This window comes from Manacus vitellinus, unplaced genomic scaffold, assembly GCF_001715985.3.
Source record: "Manacus vitellinus isolate BGI_N305 unplaced genomic scaffold, ASM171598v3 scaffold_15_pilon, whole genome shotgun sequence".
Taxonomy (NCBI): Eukaryota; Metazoa; Chordata; class Aves; order Passeriformes; family Pipridae; genus Manacus; species Manacus vitellinus.
In genome coordinates this window covers 17,396,037-17,414,915 of record NW_021939122.1, presented here as the reverse complement: position 1 = coordinate 17,414,915, position 18,879 = coordinate 17,396,037, and the positions used below count along the sequence as shown (strand labels likewise).

The 18,879-nt window shown below is 35.4% G+C and overlaps 1 protein-coding gene across 5 annotated transcripts in view; it reads right to left on the bottom strand.

Annotated features, from left to right (window-relative positions):
• ATRNL1 (attractin like 1) overlaps nucleotides 1-18,879 on the bottom strand; it is a 464,278-nt gene that overhangs the window by 214,740 nt on the left and 230,659 nt on the right. For all 5 annotated transcript variants that reach the window (XM_029958558.1, XM_029958557.1, XM_029958556.1 and 2 more), the window contains exon 25: nucleotides 18,433-18,494. In XM_029958558.1, coding sequence (XP_029814418.1) covers nucleotides 18,433-18,494 — 62 coding nt within the window. The remainder of the gene's footprint in view (nucleotides 1-18,432; nucleotides 18,495-18,879) is intronic.

Below are 18,879 nucleotides of genomic sequence, written 5' to 3'. Positions count from 1 at the left end.
AGAAAAGTTGTAGAAAGTTGTACTATATACTGTACTGTCTAGGTAGTAACTGCAACAGATGCTTAGGGGCAACATCAGCATACTGACATGATGCTACAAACTAGGATTCTCAGCATGAAGTAAGGGTAGGCCACTTTACCTTATCTTCTCCTCCTCCACCACCCTAAACCCTCTAACTAGGGAAACAACAGCGACTCTGAAATTATGAACTCAGTGCTCCAGCATTTTGGAAAAGGTTAATACATTCAAGACAGCTGGACAGGAGAAACAAAATGTTCCTTGCACAGTGTGACTGCTTTATTATGACTAGGAACTGGATCTCTACCCTTAGAAAATTCTGCCCTACACATTTATTAATTTCTTGCAGTTCTCTTAAGTTAGTAGAATAAAAAATATTCATGGTTGTGGCTGAAAGTGTTCAGACAAATTGATTCTGGGCTTTATACATCAATGGATCTGGGCCACACACTGAATTTTCTTGTAATCAGTCAAAACGTCAATTAGTTTATATGCAACATCAAAATCAGAGATGAGTGTCTCAAAGACACAACCATAAAATACTATGAATCATTGGAAATTACAGCATTGATAATGTGACTTTTGTATAATCTCTTCCCTGCAAGTAAATATTTTACTTTCTTCTAAGGGTTTTGTTTTGTTTGGTTTTTTTTAAATATAAATAGTCAGAAGGAAAAAAAACCAAAATTCATGTTAATGAAGAGAAAAAAGACATGGAAAACAGATTTTGTCAAACTAACCTGATTCCAGGCTGTGGTGAGATAATAGCATTGGTTTATTTAGGGCAATAAAAATTAAAGCTGACTGCAAAGGATCTCACAATATCAAGTGACTTGGCAATAAAATAAGAGAATGAAATTCAGTGCCAATGAACTGAAGGCAATGTGCACAAGAAAAAAAAAAAAATCAACAACTAGCTACAAATACACAATGATAGGTTCTAAATTAGCAATTACCACTCAAGAAAATGGTCTTGAAGTCATTGCAGATAGTTCTTTGAACATATCAACTAAATGTTTAGTGGCAGTCAAAACAGAAAATAGGATGTAAAAAGAGATTAGAAAAGGAATAAAGAACAAACCAGAAAGCCTTGTGATGCCAGTGCATAAATCTATAGTATGTCTGTATCTTGAAGCAACCATTGCCTCATCTCAAAAAAAACTAAGCTAACTTAAAAGGTATAAAGGAATACAGTCAACATGGTTGGGGAATGAAATGGTAGTAGAAATAAGTTCTTTTCAGCTTTAAAACAACAGGGAGTTGAAGTGAGCCATGATGGAGACATTAACATCACAAAAAATGTAATGGTAGGAGTGGTATAGATGGATGCCCTCCAATCCCCCAGTATATTTCTTAGCTCCTTCTTGTGACACAGATAAAAATAAAATAAAGTGCAGTGCAAAATAAATGAATTAAAAATTGGCTAAAATAGGAATTTTTAGAAGGGGACCAACACCAGAAAAGGAAATTTCCAGATGTGCTTGCAAGGTTCCCAGAGTATCAGATGCACTAAGTTTGATAGGACAAATATATTAGAGCTGAGAGGTCTATGCATGACCCAAAGACTGAAAAGAAAATGGTTAATAATGGTTAATGGCACAGAGGATAAAGAGATTGTACAATGGTCAATTTTTTACTTATTTTTTTTTTTATATACAATCACTGCTAAGTTATACTTAGGAGAACAAGGAATCCAGGCCTCATTTACATTGCAAATGATTTACTTTCCTCTTGGAATGAAGCAATTCCCAAAACAATTTAGAGACCACTGTGAATGACCAACTCAGTATGAATTACTACTGGGATCTGAAACAAAAAGGGTTAAAACAACCTTTCTCAGGTGCACAGTAGTAAGCAGCACTTGGGAGATGAGTTTATCACTCTACAAGGTATTGTCACAACAGATACTATCAGATTTGTTCTTTAAGTTCTGGTATTTGCATTTCTTAAAGGAGATTGGAAAACATGGTGAGAATCAAGAGAAGAATCACAATAAATATTCAAATGCTGGAGAAAATCTTTTACTAACAGGCATTTAAACCTAATCGTTTCACTTTTCAAAAAGATCAAGTGGCAAATTGCCTACAGTGTGTATGAGTTTCCATGGGGAGAAAATACCAAGACTCTCCTTTATGCAGCACATAAATGTTTCTGTATCCTAAAATAATGTAAACATATACTGAAAAAAAAGAAGACTTTACTATGCTGCAATGACTAGATAATTTAAGATATAGAAAATGGATCAATGGTAAATAGAGAATACAAAATTTAAATAGTCATAGATTTTGTCCACCATTTCTGACTCTCTAGTGGAGACTCTCAGTGATATCCAGAGATGTATAAATGCCTTTGCAATGCAGATGGTTTATGAAATGCTGACCCAGAGTACAGAGTGAATGACTTTCTACATTTATCAATGTAAATCTTCCCAGTAAGAGAGTTGTCATGCTAAGAAACACTTAAAATCACAGCAGCCCAAGCATTATCAGGATTTTGTAGTCTCTAGAACAAAGAAATGAACCCCCCAGAAGAAAATGACATAGCCTTGCACAGTTCCCCCTTCAGACCATGTGGAAGAAAATAGAAGGAAACACTAAAAAAGCATGTTTGAAAATGAGAAACTTATCACTGGTGGCCTGTATTACAGGCTGAATGAAAGTTATCATCTTACTATTAGTTTGGAGACAATAAGCAATTAGAGAACAGATGAACTGAAGAGGAAGATGCCTTGAACATATTTTATGCCCAATACAGCAGAGGAAAGTGGTCAAGAAAGGGTTGCAAGAATCCAACAGGGCCTAGCAGGGAGGTCCAGACTAGGCAGATGCTCTTTCCAGAATGGCTCTGGGTAGTACAAAAAGAAATGCTGATTTAATAGAACACAGAAAAGAAAACTGCAAGGAATAATTACTGTCTGCATAACTATTTTTGCAAGATAGAGAGTAAGTTTTTAACTTACAGAAGTGACATTTAGGTATACTTAATGCTGTTCACAGAACTGGCTGAGGAGAGAACAGTGTTTTCCATAGCCGAGAAATGAGTTTCTGTGTGTGTGTTTAGGAGGTAAACTGAAAACTGTAAAGGAAATTAGAGGATAGGTTGCTGCTTGGTATGTGCAAATCTAAATAAAATCTGTGGGTCTTTAAAGAAACTCAAATTACAAGAATAAATAGAGGGGAAAAGCTGTGAAATGTAACGGTCAGCATGTTTAGACTAGATGAATTAATGACGCATTTGTGCCTTAAGCTCTATGAATGCATTATAAATACACTATAGAATTCCATATTTTCATTATATATTAATGCCTATAAGTTACTTACTGTATGAAAATAGCAATTGTGTTCAAGTGAAATAATTTACGTATTTTTGCAGTGATGTAAAAGGAGCTGTTTTCTGAACTAAATATAAATATTTTAGGGACCAATATTGTAAACGGGAGGTAAACAGAACAAAACAAAATCTGCCACCCTTTGCTATTTCTTGTCTCATTCTTTTATTATTTAACACGCAAAGAGAAATTAAAATCTAAGGGAAAAAAGTTTGTAAACATTCATGTAAGAATGATTGTTGTTCCTATGATTTTACTTAAGCCACTCATTTGCATAATAGTTCAATATAAATTTCCACATTGAATGAAAGTAAACTCTTTTCTGAGTAAAGTATACTCAGTCTAGTATACTTTAAACAAAAATAAAAAATTATGAAAGACTCTACTTTAAGCACCCATCACGTTTACTCATCTCATGACAGAGGACAAGACACAGCATCAGCACACAGCTGAGTGTGAGGCAGCATCCCTAAGCTACCCCTGGTTAAGCCCACCCTGGGAGCAGCACATTTGGGCCAGCACAGTTTGTCAAGATTATTCTACCAGCTGTTCAACTGTCAGAGTGCTCAAACGTGTGACAGACATGTCCTTTTGTAGGGAAGTGCCTGCATGGCTGCTTTAGCATGGATCTGGAGCGGACTTTTAAACAAACCCCTGATTGCCCCGTCAGATTATCTTGGTGATGCAGACATGATGCAGAAGCTCAAGTGGAAGATGTGCAGTGTGCACTCCAGACCCATGGCCTTTCAGTCCATGAAGCTAAACTAGAGGTAGTTCAATGCAAAAAAAAAAAAAAAAAAAAAAAAAACCAAAGCAAAAAACCCCCACATGATGCACTGTGTGGGTGTCAGGTCCTCAGCACCATTTTACTCAGCAGGTTATCTATTTATCCACACTGCTCACTAACAGAAACATAAGCACCCAAAAGTACTTTCACAAAAGTTATTTAGGTGCATAGCAGACTCATTTACTGCCCACATGTGTATATTTAGACATATTTTAAAAGCTCCGAGTCTTTTTATGAAGACAGGAGTTTGGTCATCAAGGCAACTATTGCTTCATTACTTGAATCTTGCTGTGCAGACACAATAGTTAAATATGCCTCTAGATCCACAAACCTCTTGTCCACTGACATCACTTTATTTTACAAGAGCACAGAAATGTACAGTTCCTTAATCAGCAATCTAAACAGTGGCCCTACACTGTATTAATGTTTCTCCTTTAAAATATGGTATTTTTAAACATGAGCAACAATTAATTATATTCAATAAAACAAACTTATGATAAATCTTTTTAATGTAGACACATGCAAAGAAAAAAGTCTCATACCTACGTTAATGTTTTTAAACTAATACTGTAAAAGTTTTCTAACAGATCACATTAACTGTTTTTCTAAGAACTGCTTTCCTGTTATTTACTATCTTTTTATTGGCAAATAGAGAACATTTTAATTGATACGTTACAAAGTAAGCACAATGCTAAAATAAAAATAATTGAACAATTATTTTTCTAACACCATGACTTTAAATAGCAATTATTGTCACAGCAATTGATTTCTCTCATTGAATTTGACAAGAACATTGTGTTTATGATTATGATGTGCTGGGTTCAACCATCCTTGTGTTAACTACTACACACAAGGCAAGCAGCTCCAAAGATTTCAACAGGATTATCTGAAGCACAAAGCACTGTAAACATAATATTAGGAGTCTGATACGTATGACAGCAGTACAAATTTTTAAAAATTTTTTTAATTATTAAATTGCTCTAAATCATAAAGTTTTATAAACATCATTATAAGTAGGACTGTTTCAGTGATTAGCAATTCTGAACGATTCTGGGAATTGAGTGTTATAATTATAAATTGTGTAAAGACTTAGAGGAAAGTAGTCTTGGCTAGCAAAGAAGTAGGAAGTGCATCTTCCAGTTCATGGTAATGCACTGTGTGGGGTCAGGGAAACCAATCTTGGCTGCAGAGCCAAGACATATCAGCCAGTAGTGCTGAATTCCTGGTCTAAGAGAGCTCTGGCTGGCTGGCACAGCCAGGGAAAGGCACAGCCGACTAAGCCAGCATTGCCATTGAGGTGATTCAGGAATGTCCTTCTCTTATTCTTGCTAATCAGGAGAAATACTACTGGCATCAGCAGCTCCATACACTGGTTCCCACACTCCATTTTCCAGAATGATCAGCTCACAGCCCCAATCTTTCCCTCTTCAGCCACAAATATTTCATTGCTGCACATCCTTAAATATGGCAGGGCTTTTTCCATCAGCCTGGATCTATGTTCTATTCTGAGATTTTCCCTGCCTCTCTTGTTTTAACAAAGCAACAGTTCTCGAGTTTCAACTTTTCCCCTGCAGTTTCTTTATGAGGTAAAAGAATCCAAGGGAAATTTACTTCAAATGTGAACCTTATAATCCAAAAGCCATACAAAAGGTTCAAGCACCCAGCTCTTGCTTTCCAAATTGCAAATTGAAATAAATGTCTGAATATGAAGTAAATTACCTACAATGGTATTTAAATCTTCAAGTATTACCAAAAATAATTTAAATGCAAATTTGTATTTATTTATTTGTGTCTCAAATGGAATTCACACCAGTTAAGCAACACCTTTCAAGTTCATTTGAAACTAATTACATGGATAATTCTTCTTATCCAGATGACTGATTAAAATGTTATTTTTGGATGCAGTCCCGAAAATCCATATATTCCTGTAAATAATTCTTGCATCAAGTGCCTCATGAAAGTCACACAACTGCCTTTAAAATCCCCTTCTCACATGTCCACAACTACCAACCTTATAAAAAACCAGTTTAATAGTTAAAAAGAAAAATATATGGCCTTCTACTAATCTAGTCTTTCAAGTAGAACACTATGTTTGGTAAGAATGCAAGGAAAAGGATATCCATGTTAGGTTTGTTTTACTGTGTCATGGTTGATTAACCAGGAACAGCATCTGCACGAAGATACAGTTCATAAAATTACTGACCAAGGTTTTAAGTTAAAGATTTACAAACATTACAAGAGTGTAATGGAAATATCTTAGCTCATGGATTAAAACTCTCTATTAATATATGGAGAGTCAATTGAAAACATTTTTCTTTAATATATGCAAAACTGATCTGTTTGCCCTTTTCTGCAGTTCACACAGCAAAGGAATTGCCATGAACATCTCTGCAGCTATAGAAAACACCAACATATAGTTATTCTAAGGTGAGAAAAGGCTGTATTAGTTAAAAAAAAAAAAAAAAGAAAATGCAAAAGAATAGGTTTTAATGATTTTAGATACCTGCTTTTCAAAACAGTGCTCTTCAAGGCCAGCCTAACACCTGTCAAATCTCATCACTACAGACAATTTGCTAAACCCCAAGGAAACATCAAACATTTGTGAAGATTTCCACCCAGAATCAGAACAGTTCCTTTAACTGAGGAGAGCAGGAGGACACGGCTAAAGAATTTCCTATTCCTGGTTTAGAAAAATACTGCATCTGTCTCTTAGAATCACACACAGACTGAATACTTCTGTCTGGAAACAGATGTAACTGGTACCTGTTCTCAGAATAAAATAGAAAGAAGAAAGGCTGAGTTGGAGCCACGGACAGACTGCTTGGGCTGCTGAGTAAAAATTCAGTTCAGAAAGTAAGACAACACATTCTCTTTCCCCAGCAGATGAGATATTGATCATTGATGATCCCAAGCTTTAAAAATAAAATATTTTCCGAGACAATGGGTTAGGGGGAACCTTACTCTTGTGTAAAAAATCCCTGATTTTCTGTGCATTAGAACCAAATGTTTTTGTGAAGGAAAGCAGTTTGGCAGACCAGCATAACAGATCTTTCTACAGAATTTCATTTTCCACACAGTAGATGGATATGAAGATGAAAATTTACTTCTATCTTGGAGGACTATTATTGACTATGGCAGGAAGACTGTACAAGAATTCCTCAGAAAGTAGCTCATTTCCTGGTCTTATGAAGAAAATTACCCAGAAAACATAGGGATGTTTTAACTTATGTTAAAGTAAAGAAACCTACTAAAATCTCAGACCATTGATCTTTACAGATCACACAGCTGCATCATGACGCTGGCCACTGAATGGCACACTCAAACATGAGCAAAAATTCTTAAGGGATGTCTTTTAAAAGTGATAGATAGTGCCTAAATCTCAGAACTTGCAATAACATTTTTTGAATCAGTAATACTCCGGAGGGTGTGGAATTTTATATCCTCCAGTAGTATCTGACCCAAACATCATTTCTCATAGCGTATGACCTGTGTTACAGCTATATCTTATAAAACATTAAAAGTAAAGCCCCTTTAAGAAATCATCTCATATATCTTTTCAAATACCAAATCAAACAATTTATTCCAACTTCACAAAGGTAGCACTAGCTTTTAGGTACTTCCTGAACAACTCTAACCTGGCTGTGATCATGAGATGATACCATCAACTTGTTGCAGCTGAATTCTGTTGCACAGTTTGTACTATTTTCTTTTTTGAGCAATTCTCATTAACCAACCATTAGGTCATCAAAAACTGCCCAGCCAAACAACAACCAAAAAGTAAGGAAGGACACATGTGATCCAAGCTCAGTATTACATCCACAAGGTAAGTCTGAATTATCCCAATTATAGTATTTTCTAAAATATCCAAGAAGTTTGCATCACTGAGGCCTGGACCATTTATGTATGTACACTTCGACTCCACTCAAAAAAATTCCCAGTATACCTGTGTGAAATATATGTGAGTATACATTTGATACATATAAAAATAAAACACAATAAAATAATGTATGTATTGTGGGAGAAGAACGGGACTTTTAGAATATGATCATTTTAGTACTTAAAAAAGTAGTAAAATAAATAACAACAAAAATCAAAGACAAGTCTATGAGCTGCCTCTACTCAAGTACTTGTACTGAAAACACCTGTACCCTGTGGGGCAGTAGGGTATTCATGGTAGGCAATCATGGATTCACCCAAGCACCCACACTTTGCAGCACAATGCATTGCCTGTGTATACAATAAAGTGTAAACAAAGGTTTAGATCCCCAGGCTGAGGTTCTCCAGTTCTTTTGCATGTGAAGTGTAACTTGTTTGGGAAGTAATGAAGATGTATTGTAGTAAAAGATGCTTGTTGCCTTTCAGTGCCCCAGGGGCTGTGGTAAATGTTTGTGATGGGAGCAGCCTTTCTGTTTTGAGACTGGTTTTGGCAGTGGAGATCTGTAACACTGCACAGGAAACAGAATGATGGTCATGGGTAGAGGAAAGTAGTACCCCCGTGTCACGGAGCTTTCTGACTGGTTTCCAGAGGACCACTGCTGCTGATATAGCCCAGGACTTATGGACTGCTATACATCAGTTAAAAGAAATATATGAAAGGGAAATGAGCCTTAAAAACCAAGATGCTTCCAAAAGCATGCTCTAAGTCTCTAGAGTAGCACTTTATAATGGTTATTAGAAACAAAAGAGGAATACGAGCAAATTAAATAAAATGATAAACTAAAACATCAATAATGGTATTAATAAAGCTTCCCAATTTAAGCTCTGAATGCATAACAGAAAACAGAGAGACTGAAGCATCAATGATGTCAACTGCATTTTATATAAATTATGTTTTAAAGTACGTAGTGGCAATGAAATATCAATATAATACATACTGGTTTATTACTAAGAACAGCTACTATGTTCATGTAAAATAATTTACTAATATATATTGAATCCAGAAAAGCAACTTAATCCTTCCACTCCTGAGTCATAAACTCCTATCATAGCTTCAAATCATCTCTGACAACTGTCTGGGTAAAACCTGAGTTTATTGGTTTTTCCTGTGCAATGAAACATCCTCTGGAAAGTAAGGAAGAAAGAAATGTTTGAATGGGGAACTTGTAATTTACAGGAAAAATTACTATGAAAAAAAGTATTGATCTTTTTCCATTAAGTACATGTACCAAAATCTTGTAGAGAATGGAGGGGGATATTAAATAACCTTATTAAAGAAAATAATTATTAAAAGGTAACTATAGAAATGCACACATACATATTTTATATTTCTATTTTCCTACATACATAATTCATGTAATATATACATAAACTTGTGTTTTCATCTTAAATATACCACAAGCCATACCAAAAGCTACTAAAGTATGAATGAATGTTCAGTTATATAAACAGCCTGTATACAACTAAAAAGGGAAAATGGATACAGTATACATCAAGATGCTATCCAGAAGACCAATATTCCCATTTAATTCTGCCAATACAATATCAGACTAAAGTGAACCATGTAAAAGGGTTCTGAAATATATTAGGCAATAAAGCTCTAGATGTGAACTTTAACTCTCAGTAGTTCTTCCTTTCACCTCTTTGAAGAAGCAAATAAAAAAGATTTACAATCAAAGGGGTTTAATCTCACGTAAACTGAAATTAATCTCCAAAGAATAAATAGAACATCACATCCATAAAGTGTGATTATGTTTCTTTTACTCATGGAAAAGACTTTCATATTTCATATAATTTTATGGGTTTGCCCTTCATGGGTGAAATACTCTATATTTCTCTCAACAAGTGATGTTGTATGTAAAAAAAAACCCCAGATCTAAAAAGAAAATAAAAATAATTTATGACCATTGAATCTGTGGGCAAATCATGAAATATAGAATTCAATATTTTCTGCAGTAGGTTTCCAGAACCATTAGAAATTGAACATATTGTTTCTATTTCAAAATGGTTGTGCTTTCAGTTCTGCTTTTTTTGCAATGGTTTTGCTGATTTCTACTAATTCAGAATTAATACTTAATGGGGGAAAAATTACTCTTTTATTCTAATTACTGTCAATTAGTGAATTTGAGAAAGAAGAACTGTCACCAATGCCAAATTTCAGCAACCTTCCAAATCAAAAGATTCACATTATCTCAGGGGTTTTTTTTATGTTTTCCCCGATTCTTATCTTTCACTGCACTCTCTAGTAAAGCTGTTATTCTCTGATAATAAATCACAGAAACATAAAATGCATTTAGAAAGTCACACACCATGTCAGCATTGTTTAGCATAATAGACTCAAATATAATCAATAGATTTACACATTGCTAAAGAACTTTTCCCTTCATTATGTAACATTTTCAATACTTTTTCCAAAGAGGTTAATATAATTGAAGGGGTAGGGGTAAAAAAATCATAACATTCCTTATTAAAGCTCTATTAACATGGAATTTTTCTGAAGAACAGATGGAGATTTTTAGGTGTCCAGGCCAAAGAAGCATCATTCAAGAAGACTAAAAATTCTGTAATCGTACTGGATAAAGAATACAAAACCCAATTCTCCTCAACCTGATATTTACAATTTCAATTGAAAAAACTCAAAATATATTAAAAAAGAAATATAATTTAGAAACTTTCATGTGTTTTCCTAAAATATCACAAAAAATTACAGAAAACTTTGAAAACCAACTATGACATAGAATACAATTGGGTCACATATGCAGATTAAATTCAGATTAAAAACTTAAATAGATTACCTAATTGCTTTTTACTATGTTATTCTTAGTGCAGATTTTGGAGTCCACGGCAGAATTTCCATAATTTTGCTTCTTATTGACAAGACATAGCATCCCCACCTTGAATCCCAAGAGATAAATCAAAAAAATCCACAAAGCTTTCCACACAAAGTGCTTCATTTGGTACCAGGAAAATTTACTGGAATGTTTTTTATTAGTATCTCAGTAAATAAATTTTATTAGATTAACTCCTTTGAATTCAGATGTCTCTTCTCAAAATTAATAATTAGATGTAATACTTTAGCACCTATAAAAATCACAGCATAACACAGAGTCTAGCACTCTCTTTTCTCTCTTTCTGTGATATATTACAGGTGAACACAGGAACCCTGAATACTTCTCTACTGCCATAAACAGATTGCTCATTTTTTCGATGTCACTCACTCCACAACATGCCACACCGACCACGTCTGCAGAGACAGGCTGGCACCGTGCTTGACAAAGCTGCTTGTCACTTGCTGTAATGGTCAATGACATTATTGCCTGAAGGAAAACACTAATATTTTGTACTTCCTTTATTTTTGGTTATTATTTTCCTTCATCAGCTTGCACCTCACTTCACTGTATACTTATATCTGGAAACAAACTTCTGAAGTTAACTGGTAAATGTCATAAGAAAAACGAATTCCTTCTCTTTCGAATTTAAATGACAAAAGCAAAATTTCAAGCCCATTTATCACAGATGAAAACCTGTTCTAGTTCTTTTGTTTAAAGCATGGTGGACTGGAGTTTCATAAAAAAATGTGACCAGGATTAAGGAGTCTAGAAGAAAAATAGCTGCGAGCACCAATGTTCTTTTAGTGTAAGAAAACAATTGACTAATCGGATTTAAGAAAATACAGCACAAAATGTAGGAAACCAAAACAAACACAGCGTGAATTATCTACGATGCTTCTTAGGATAAAAAATATAATGCAGCTGTAAAAAGACATATCCTTGTAAGGAGAATATGCCAGAGCTGCCTCAGAGTAAGAGAGTCCACAAAGCACTGAGTCTTAAAAAAAAATACATGTTTTCTTCAGGGTCTTGAGAAGTGTGTTTCAGGTGCCACCTTCAGAGACCTCTGTGGTGAATACTACCATAGAAGTGGCAGCTTTGGTTCCAATGAGATTTTATAAAAGAAGAAGTGGTGACAAGATGGTTTTTGGAGTGCTAGGCTACAGCATCACACATGATGAAGAGTGCAATTTAAGATTTTCTCTTTTTTCTCTCTCTAAAAAAGACTAGGGGGAAAAAATTCTTTCAAATCCTTTTACTTCACCCTACAACTACCCTCTGCACTTAAGCAATTCCAGAACTTATTTCTAGTTTTTATGAACTGAGGAGAAATTGGGATTGAGCACTTCAGGAGGCACAACAAGCAGCTCTCACTTACTGTATTTGATACATAAAGGAAGTGAGTATTCAAAAATTTCAATAAACCTACTTGAAAGAAGGAAAAAGCCACACCTGTTTTACATCAAGCAAGTACATAGGCCACCTTCAGATATCTGAGCAACTGTTTCCTATTTCGAGGAACAGTGTCTGTTGAAAACAAAATATGGCATTGAGTACACTCAAATGCCCTCCAAATGACTCAAAGGAAAAACATAGAAAGAAGAAAAAGAACAAAATAATGGAATACATTTCTGTTCACTGGTGGATTAAATTACTCATCCGTTGTTTTGAAGAGCAACTGATCCAATGGTACGGGGGAATCTCCTTTGCCTGCAGGCCAATAACAGTGGCTGCCTTCTCAGGAAATATGAATTTATCAAATAAGTCTACAGTAATGACAAAGATTCTGTGTGATTCAGAGAGTGGAAGACATAAATCTACAGTCAAAATTTCAAAACAAACATTTAAAAAAAGGAAAACCAACTCAAGATTGTCTACCACGGTATAGACAGGCTTGTCCCAGTGGAAGTCAAACAACTATTTGCTTCTAAGTGAGGTGAAAACTGTTTAACGCATCACTGAGTAAAAATCAATTTTATTCTAGCCCCAAATGTAAAATCCATTTTGCTAAGATGACTTGATTTTCATGTTACCATAAAATATTCTAATTTAGATTTATAAGGCTTCTACATTTTCCGAGGGCACAGCCATGGTGGATGAGATCTGATCCTGACATACTGTTTTGTCTTTCTTATGGAGATCAATATGTCATCTCATGAAGATAAGCATGCCAAAATCTAGCACTAATTTATCATCCTTCATTTTAACAAAAACAAAACATGAAGCCAGCCATACAGAGCAAAGAATGCTGGTAGGGAGAAGGAATTCTCCCATTGCAAATTTACACCCAGGACAGCAGATTCAAGCTCTGCAGCTCCCAGGAGCTCTGACACAACCCCCTGAAATGCAGCCACCAGTCCCACTGCAGGAAGCACAACTGAAGGGACTGTTCAGAGATTTTGGCACACAGTTGTACACATGGGGTTAATAAACCTGGTTCTTCAGTATCTGCTGAAAGTCCTATTGTAGCTCATGCTTGTCCTTACCTCAATGCCCATCTTCTCCTCCTGCAATAAACACTAGGTATATTTTGAATATTGTTTTCTCTCATTTATATTGCTTAAAGAAAGATTTATCAGAAAGAATGTACTCCTGATCCTAAATGACCATAATTTTTTATGGAATTTCTAAAAGCACACAGAAAACAAACTACCAAACTATCCATATTATTTAACAGTGCTCTACTTATTAAAAATTTAAAATTTAAAATTCATAATAGTAAGGAGATGTGTTATAAAAGTGACTAAAGTATAGTACTCCATTCAGACATAAAATCCACTGTTGCCAGCTCCACCCAAAGTGCCAGAGACAACAGAAGGAATAGTTCTGGGAGCATAAGGATGTGTGCTTAGAGAAAGCGCTGATTGGTTAGTAGTTGGTACCATGTATTTGAAGCAGGCTTTAAAAAAGTAGTTATGACAGTAGCAGATGCATATCATTTCCTATCACAAGTATATTAACAGCTAACCTTTGTTATCTGCACTGATTTCATGCTTGCCTGGTTTCTGATTATGAGCTAAAAACACATTTCTTACCAAAACTCCTGCTTAAGATTATTAATACAAATAATTTTCCAAGAAACGCATGAGTATTATTTTAAATTCTGTTATACTGTTAAAATTTTATTTAAAAGCATATTAAAAAATCAAGTGTTTATTGGCTCAATTCTGGATTTACTCAAATCATATATAATAAAAATAACAATTATTGAACAGTCAATATTTATGCATGATAAAACATGATCTAAAAAAAAAATAAATAATGTTCTCAGAAAATAAAGCTACTTCTTATACAATTATGCAATGCCAAAAAGTGTTTTGGCACCTACCATATAAAAACCATATATTCATGTAAGACTTGAAAACACTAAAAATGTTTTTATCACTTATAGTTTAAGGAAAAAAGCTCCAAACTTTAGCGTATTAAGTGTTTTACTGGTCAGGGTAATACAGGAACAGACTTTCTTTAACTGTGGGTACTGTATTTCTTCAGTGTAAGAAGAATAATCATTCACATTTGCTGCCTGTGAAATTTCCTAATGAGATCTGTGCTTCTTCAAAGCAAGTGGAAAAAAAAGTCAGACACTTCTCCATTTGTGTGACAGCTAAAAGTCTTCAAGGCACTGAGTAAAGCAACACAGATGCCAAACTCTCTTTAAGACAGTTAGTAACCTGTTCCTACTCTTACACAACTGATTGCATTTTTACTCTAGAGAAAAGGTCATTGAACCAGTAGATACAATGAAACCTTCCAGGAGAAAGATAATGAAATTAAATAAGGTAGGGTTTTTAACTATTCATATCATGGTCTGGAGAACTACAGCTTCAAAAATATTCTGCTTATTTTTTCAAAATAACTTTTATTTCTATAACTTTTTTGTTCTAGGGTATAGAATATCAGTATCTTGGTAGACCAAGCATTAATTGCAGAGCTAATCATAGAGTTTTTGCTGTTATGTATAGTTTTAAATAAAGTTCTTACAGAACAATAGTTTTAAAAGAGTTCACCTTGATACATCAGGACAGTTCTAAAAATGCTTGTTATTTTGATGTCTCTGATTCAAGCAGTAAAATGTTCATTTCTTCTTTTAGTTTGGAACACACAGTTTTAAACTGTACTTTTGAATGGTTATTGAAAAGCTGTTCCTGTCAAATTAACCTATTTGCTGCTTTGGTTAAGCAGCCAGGGTGAATAGCATTATGTCACATCTTCAGAAACATGAGAAATACGATATTAGAGGGGAGAAATGCAAATGTACGTTTATCAAAGCGTGTTGAAATACGTTTTGTTGTCAACCACATTCAAATTATCTTTAAACACAATTATTTTCTCAATCAATAATCCTAGTAAATATGACCTGGGTTATTACTGTTACCAACATAATTTGCCACAGTCATAATATACCACATTCCTACTCAGTAAACAAAGGAAAACAAATTCCCACAAACAAACAAAACTAAAAACACACAAAAAAGAAAGAAAGAAACAAACTCTTATTAAAATAATTCTTTTAGACTACAAATCTTTGAAACAAAATTTTCAGATAAGGGCTCAAACACTATCAACCAATATGGAAATGTAGTGGGTTGACCCTGGCCAGATACCAGGTACCCACTAAAGCTGCTCTCTCACTCTCCCTCTGCAACTGGACAGAGGAGAGAGAAAAAAAACAGCCAAGAATTCATGAGTAGAGATAAGAGCTGGGAGACATCTGTGACTGATTACCTTCACAGGCAAAACAAGACTCAAAGTGGGGATAGTATTTATATTTATTACTAACAGGATAAGAACCAAAGAGTGAGAAATAAAACAGTCTTAAAAACACCTTCCCCCCCACCCCTCCTTCCTTCCATGTTCTCCCTCCTCCCCCCCAGTGGTGCAGGGGGACGAGGAATGGGGGTTATGGTCAGTTGTTGTTTCTGCAGCTGCTCAGGGAGAGGAGTTGGAGTCCTTCCCCTGCTCCCATGGGGTCCTTGCAAAATTCGCTCTTCATTGTCCTGCGACTTTACTTCCTGCAACATACAACTCCAAACACAGATCACCTTTCCCCCAAGGTAAAATCTCCTTGAGGCAGACACCGGGTCTCCCCATCTTCCCTCATTACCCACCAGGTACACCCTGGTCCCTGAGCAAAGACAATCCCACGGGTTTGTCCTTTGGGTACAACTTTGTCCACTAGTGTGAAAAAAATATAAATCAGTTATTGCTATGATTTGCAGTAATAAATATTCTTCAGGTTGTTCAGAATGGTGATCCTGTAGAAATAACATCCAATTTAATGGCTACTGAAAGTTTTAATGGTGTCTAGACTGGAAACGTTTCATTCTGGTTTTCTGTAAAGGGCACACTAAGTACTTTCCCTACATTTACTTACAACACATTGCAACTAATAATCCAGTGACAATAGTTGCTTCTTTGGATCATCTACATGGACTGACTGACTGCTAGCTCTGCTGTCAGTGAGGATCCCATGCTCACAGTTGTTATGCATTGGGAGTGTCACTGGGATATTACCCATGATTGGTTTGGTTCTGTGATAAGAGAATCAATGCACTTTAACACCTGTCAAAACCCCATGTCCATGGGCATAACACTGAAAGAAAGATACACAGAAGGTACTGGTTCATGTCTTGGAAAGAGCCAGTTAGCCAAGCCATAGGCCTGAGTTAATCTTGGGAATGCAACACAATTAATAACTTTTTCATGCAGTCATTTAATTCAGAACCAACTCAAATTCTCCTCTCCCTTCTCTTCCCCTCTCAGGTCCTGCTTTGAAAATTGTGCTATTCTTTTTGCCTCTATGTTTTTTTTAGAAACACAGTATGAGAGCTCCAGTTCCTAGACATCCTACCTATCGCTACAGACACCTTCATACCAACTCAAATGTAGAAGGGTACAATACAACCTTACATCAATATTTTAATTTTTTTTTTTTTGGTCACTCTATTTCTCATTATAACCATGAAACCTTAGCCTGATTTGTATGTTTTTGGAGGGTTCCCTGTCATTAAGGTTTGTACCTTGCTTGGATCATGGCAATGCTCTACTCACAGCATTTCCTGATTCCTTTACATATTTCTGCAACTAGGTTCCAAAGGTGGACTATTAATGTTACACTGCAAGGCCCTATTGAACTGAGTGCCAGCTGCAAGCCTTGGTTAGGTAATTAGACTGAAGGTGAGCCAAAGGCAGTGGTAGGGTAGCTGACAGCTATCCTACAGTCTTTCTCTCTCTAAGGGGGATTACGTTTGCCTTGGTTTCCAATTAGCTTACTGTTCAGGCAGACAGATTTCTTCTTTCACCAGGATCATGATGAGTTTGCATTCACACAGAACAAGCTGCATGAGACAGACAATCACACCAGGAGAGGTAATGCACTGTATCCATAGAGATGGCTTCACCATCAAAGAGCCTATAGTTTACCTTTTCTAAGGCTGCATTAGGGCATAGAGCACAAACAAACTGCTTTTAGTCTACCTCTGCTATTTGTGATTGGGTCCCTCTGTTCTGTCATACTTGGACAGACTTTGCTTTCTTCTAGATGAGTTTGTAATCTTAAGGTTTGCATAATTTTTTAGATCTTGATGGCCTCCCAGAAAAAAAAGAGGAAAAACCCCCAAACACGAAAAACCCCAACAACCAAACACTTAAAATCCCAAACACTACTAGACTGATCTTTAGGCAATGAGCATTTTATTGCTCCGTTTTCGGTGATTGAGGAAAAATGGGGTATTTCACATCAGCTACTAAACCCCTCTCCATTAGCCAATATATTTGGCACAGAAAACTTCAGGCTCTGCTCATTTCTGTTTGCATTTTGGTGACAGCAATAAACAGACTGGTCTGTTCACAGTATTTAAGAGTCTGATTCATCAGGTACAGTTCCTCAGAGCACAGTGATTGAAGTAAACAGAAAAGGTGTACTGTGAACTTGTGAAATAAAGGCATGGCGGTTCTAGAAATACAGAAAGTCTGATGAATGTATTTGTCACTGTTCATACTTCGTGTACGCTTCACGGTTATTGGGGAATATCTTCACAGCAAGATTTCAAAGCACTGTAACTAATCCATGTATATTCAAGTTTGTGACATTTTATAAGACAGTGGAACTTTCAAGAAGTCTTTTGGTGGAGTTTTGTTCAGATCCCAGAATAGTTGTCCATTTGCAGTTGAAACCCATTCCTACATTGCTGCCACAACCAAATCTCAGGCATCACCTACTGCCTTTCACAATTAATCTCTAACACATGACAGCATTAGTAGTGATTTGGTGTGCTTTATTAAAAACAACAGAGCCATCATTTTCAATAATTCTTTTAAAGTGTTTATAAAAGAATCACACACATAAATGACTGAGTTTAGCTGGCTTCTCTTAATCACTGTGATATATAGCACAAATCTTTATGAAGTGTGAAGACTGAACCACTGAATATGAAATGCATGAAAGATTCCAGCAGCTGCCTGGTTAAGACACAGGTTCAATGGTCAAGAATCATCACAATTTCAGTCAGAAGATAGAAAAAGCAATTTACCTGAAGAAGGTGACAAAGAACTGCACCAGATCCATGATAGTATTGTGCTGTGAGAAGGCAATCTGCAAAAAAATACAAGTAAATTACAACATTTTCAGACTCAACAGCTCTTTTTAGGCCAGGGTTTTATGGCTCTGTGGGTGATTAGTTTCAAGTGTAATTTCAGTCTAGCATGCACACACCTGCATTTATCATAAAGTGAGATGAGCAACTAATCCCTATATCTCTGCTGGTGTCAAAATGCAAAGAGTGGAATATAGTTTTTTTACTGAAGTAAAGTTAATAGAAATATCTGCTTAATGAACAATAAAAAGAATATTAAAACATATAAAACCAAGATGCAAAATATTAAGAAATCATATTTTTATAAATTGAGTTCTTTTTAGTCAACTGTTTTGACTATCACCATTTTCCACTTTAATAACAACACTGAAACAAGGTTTTAGA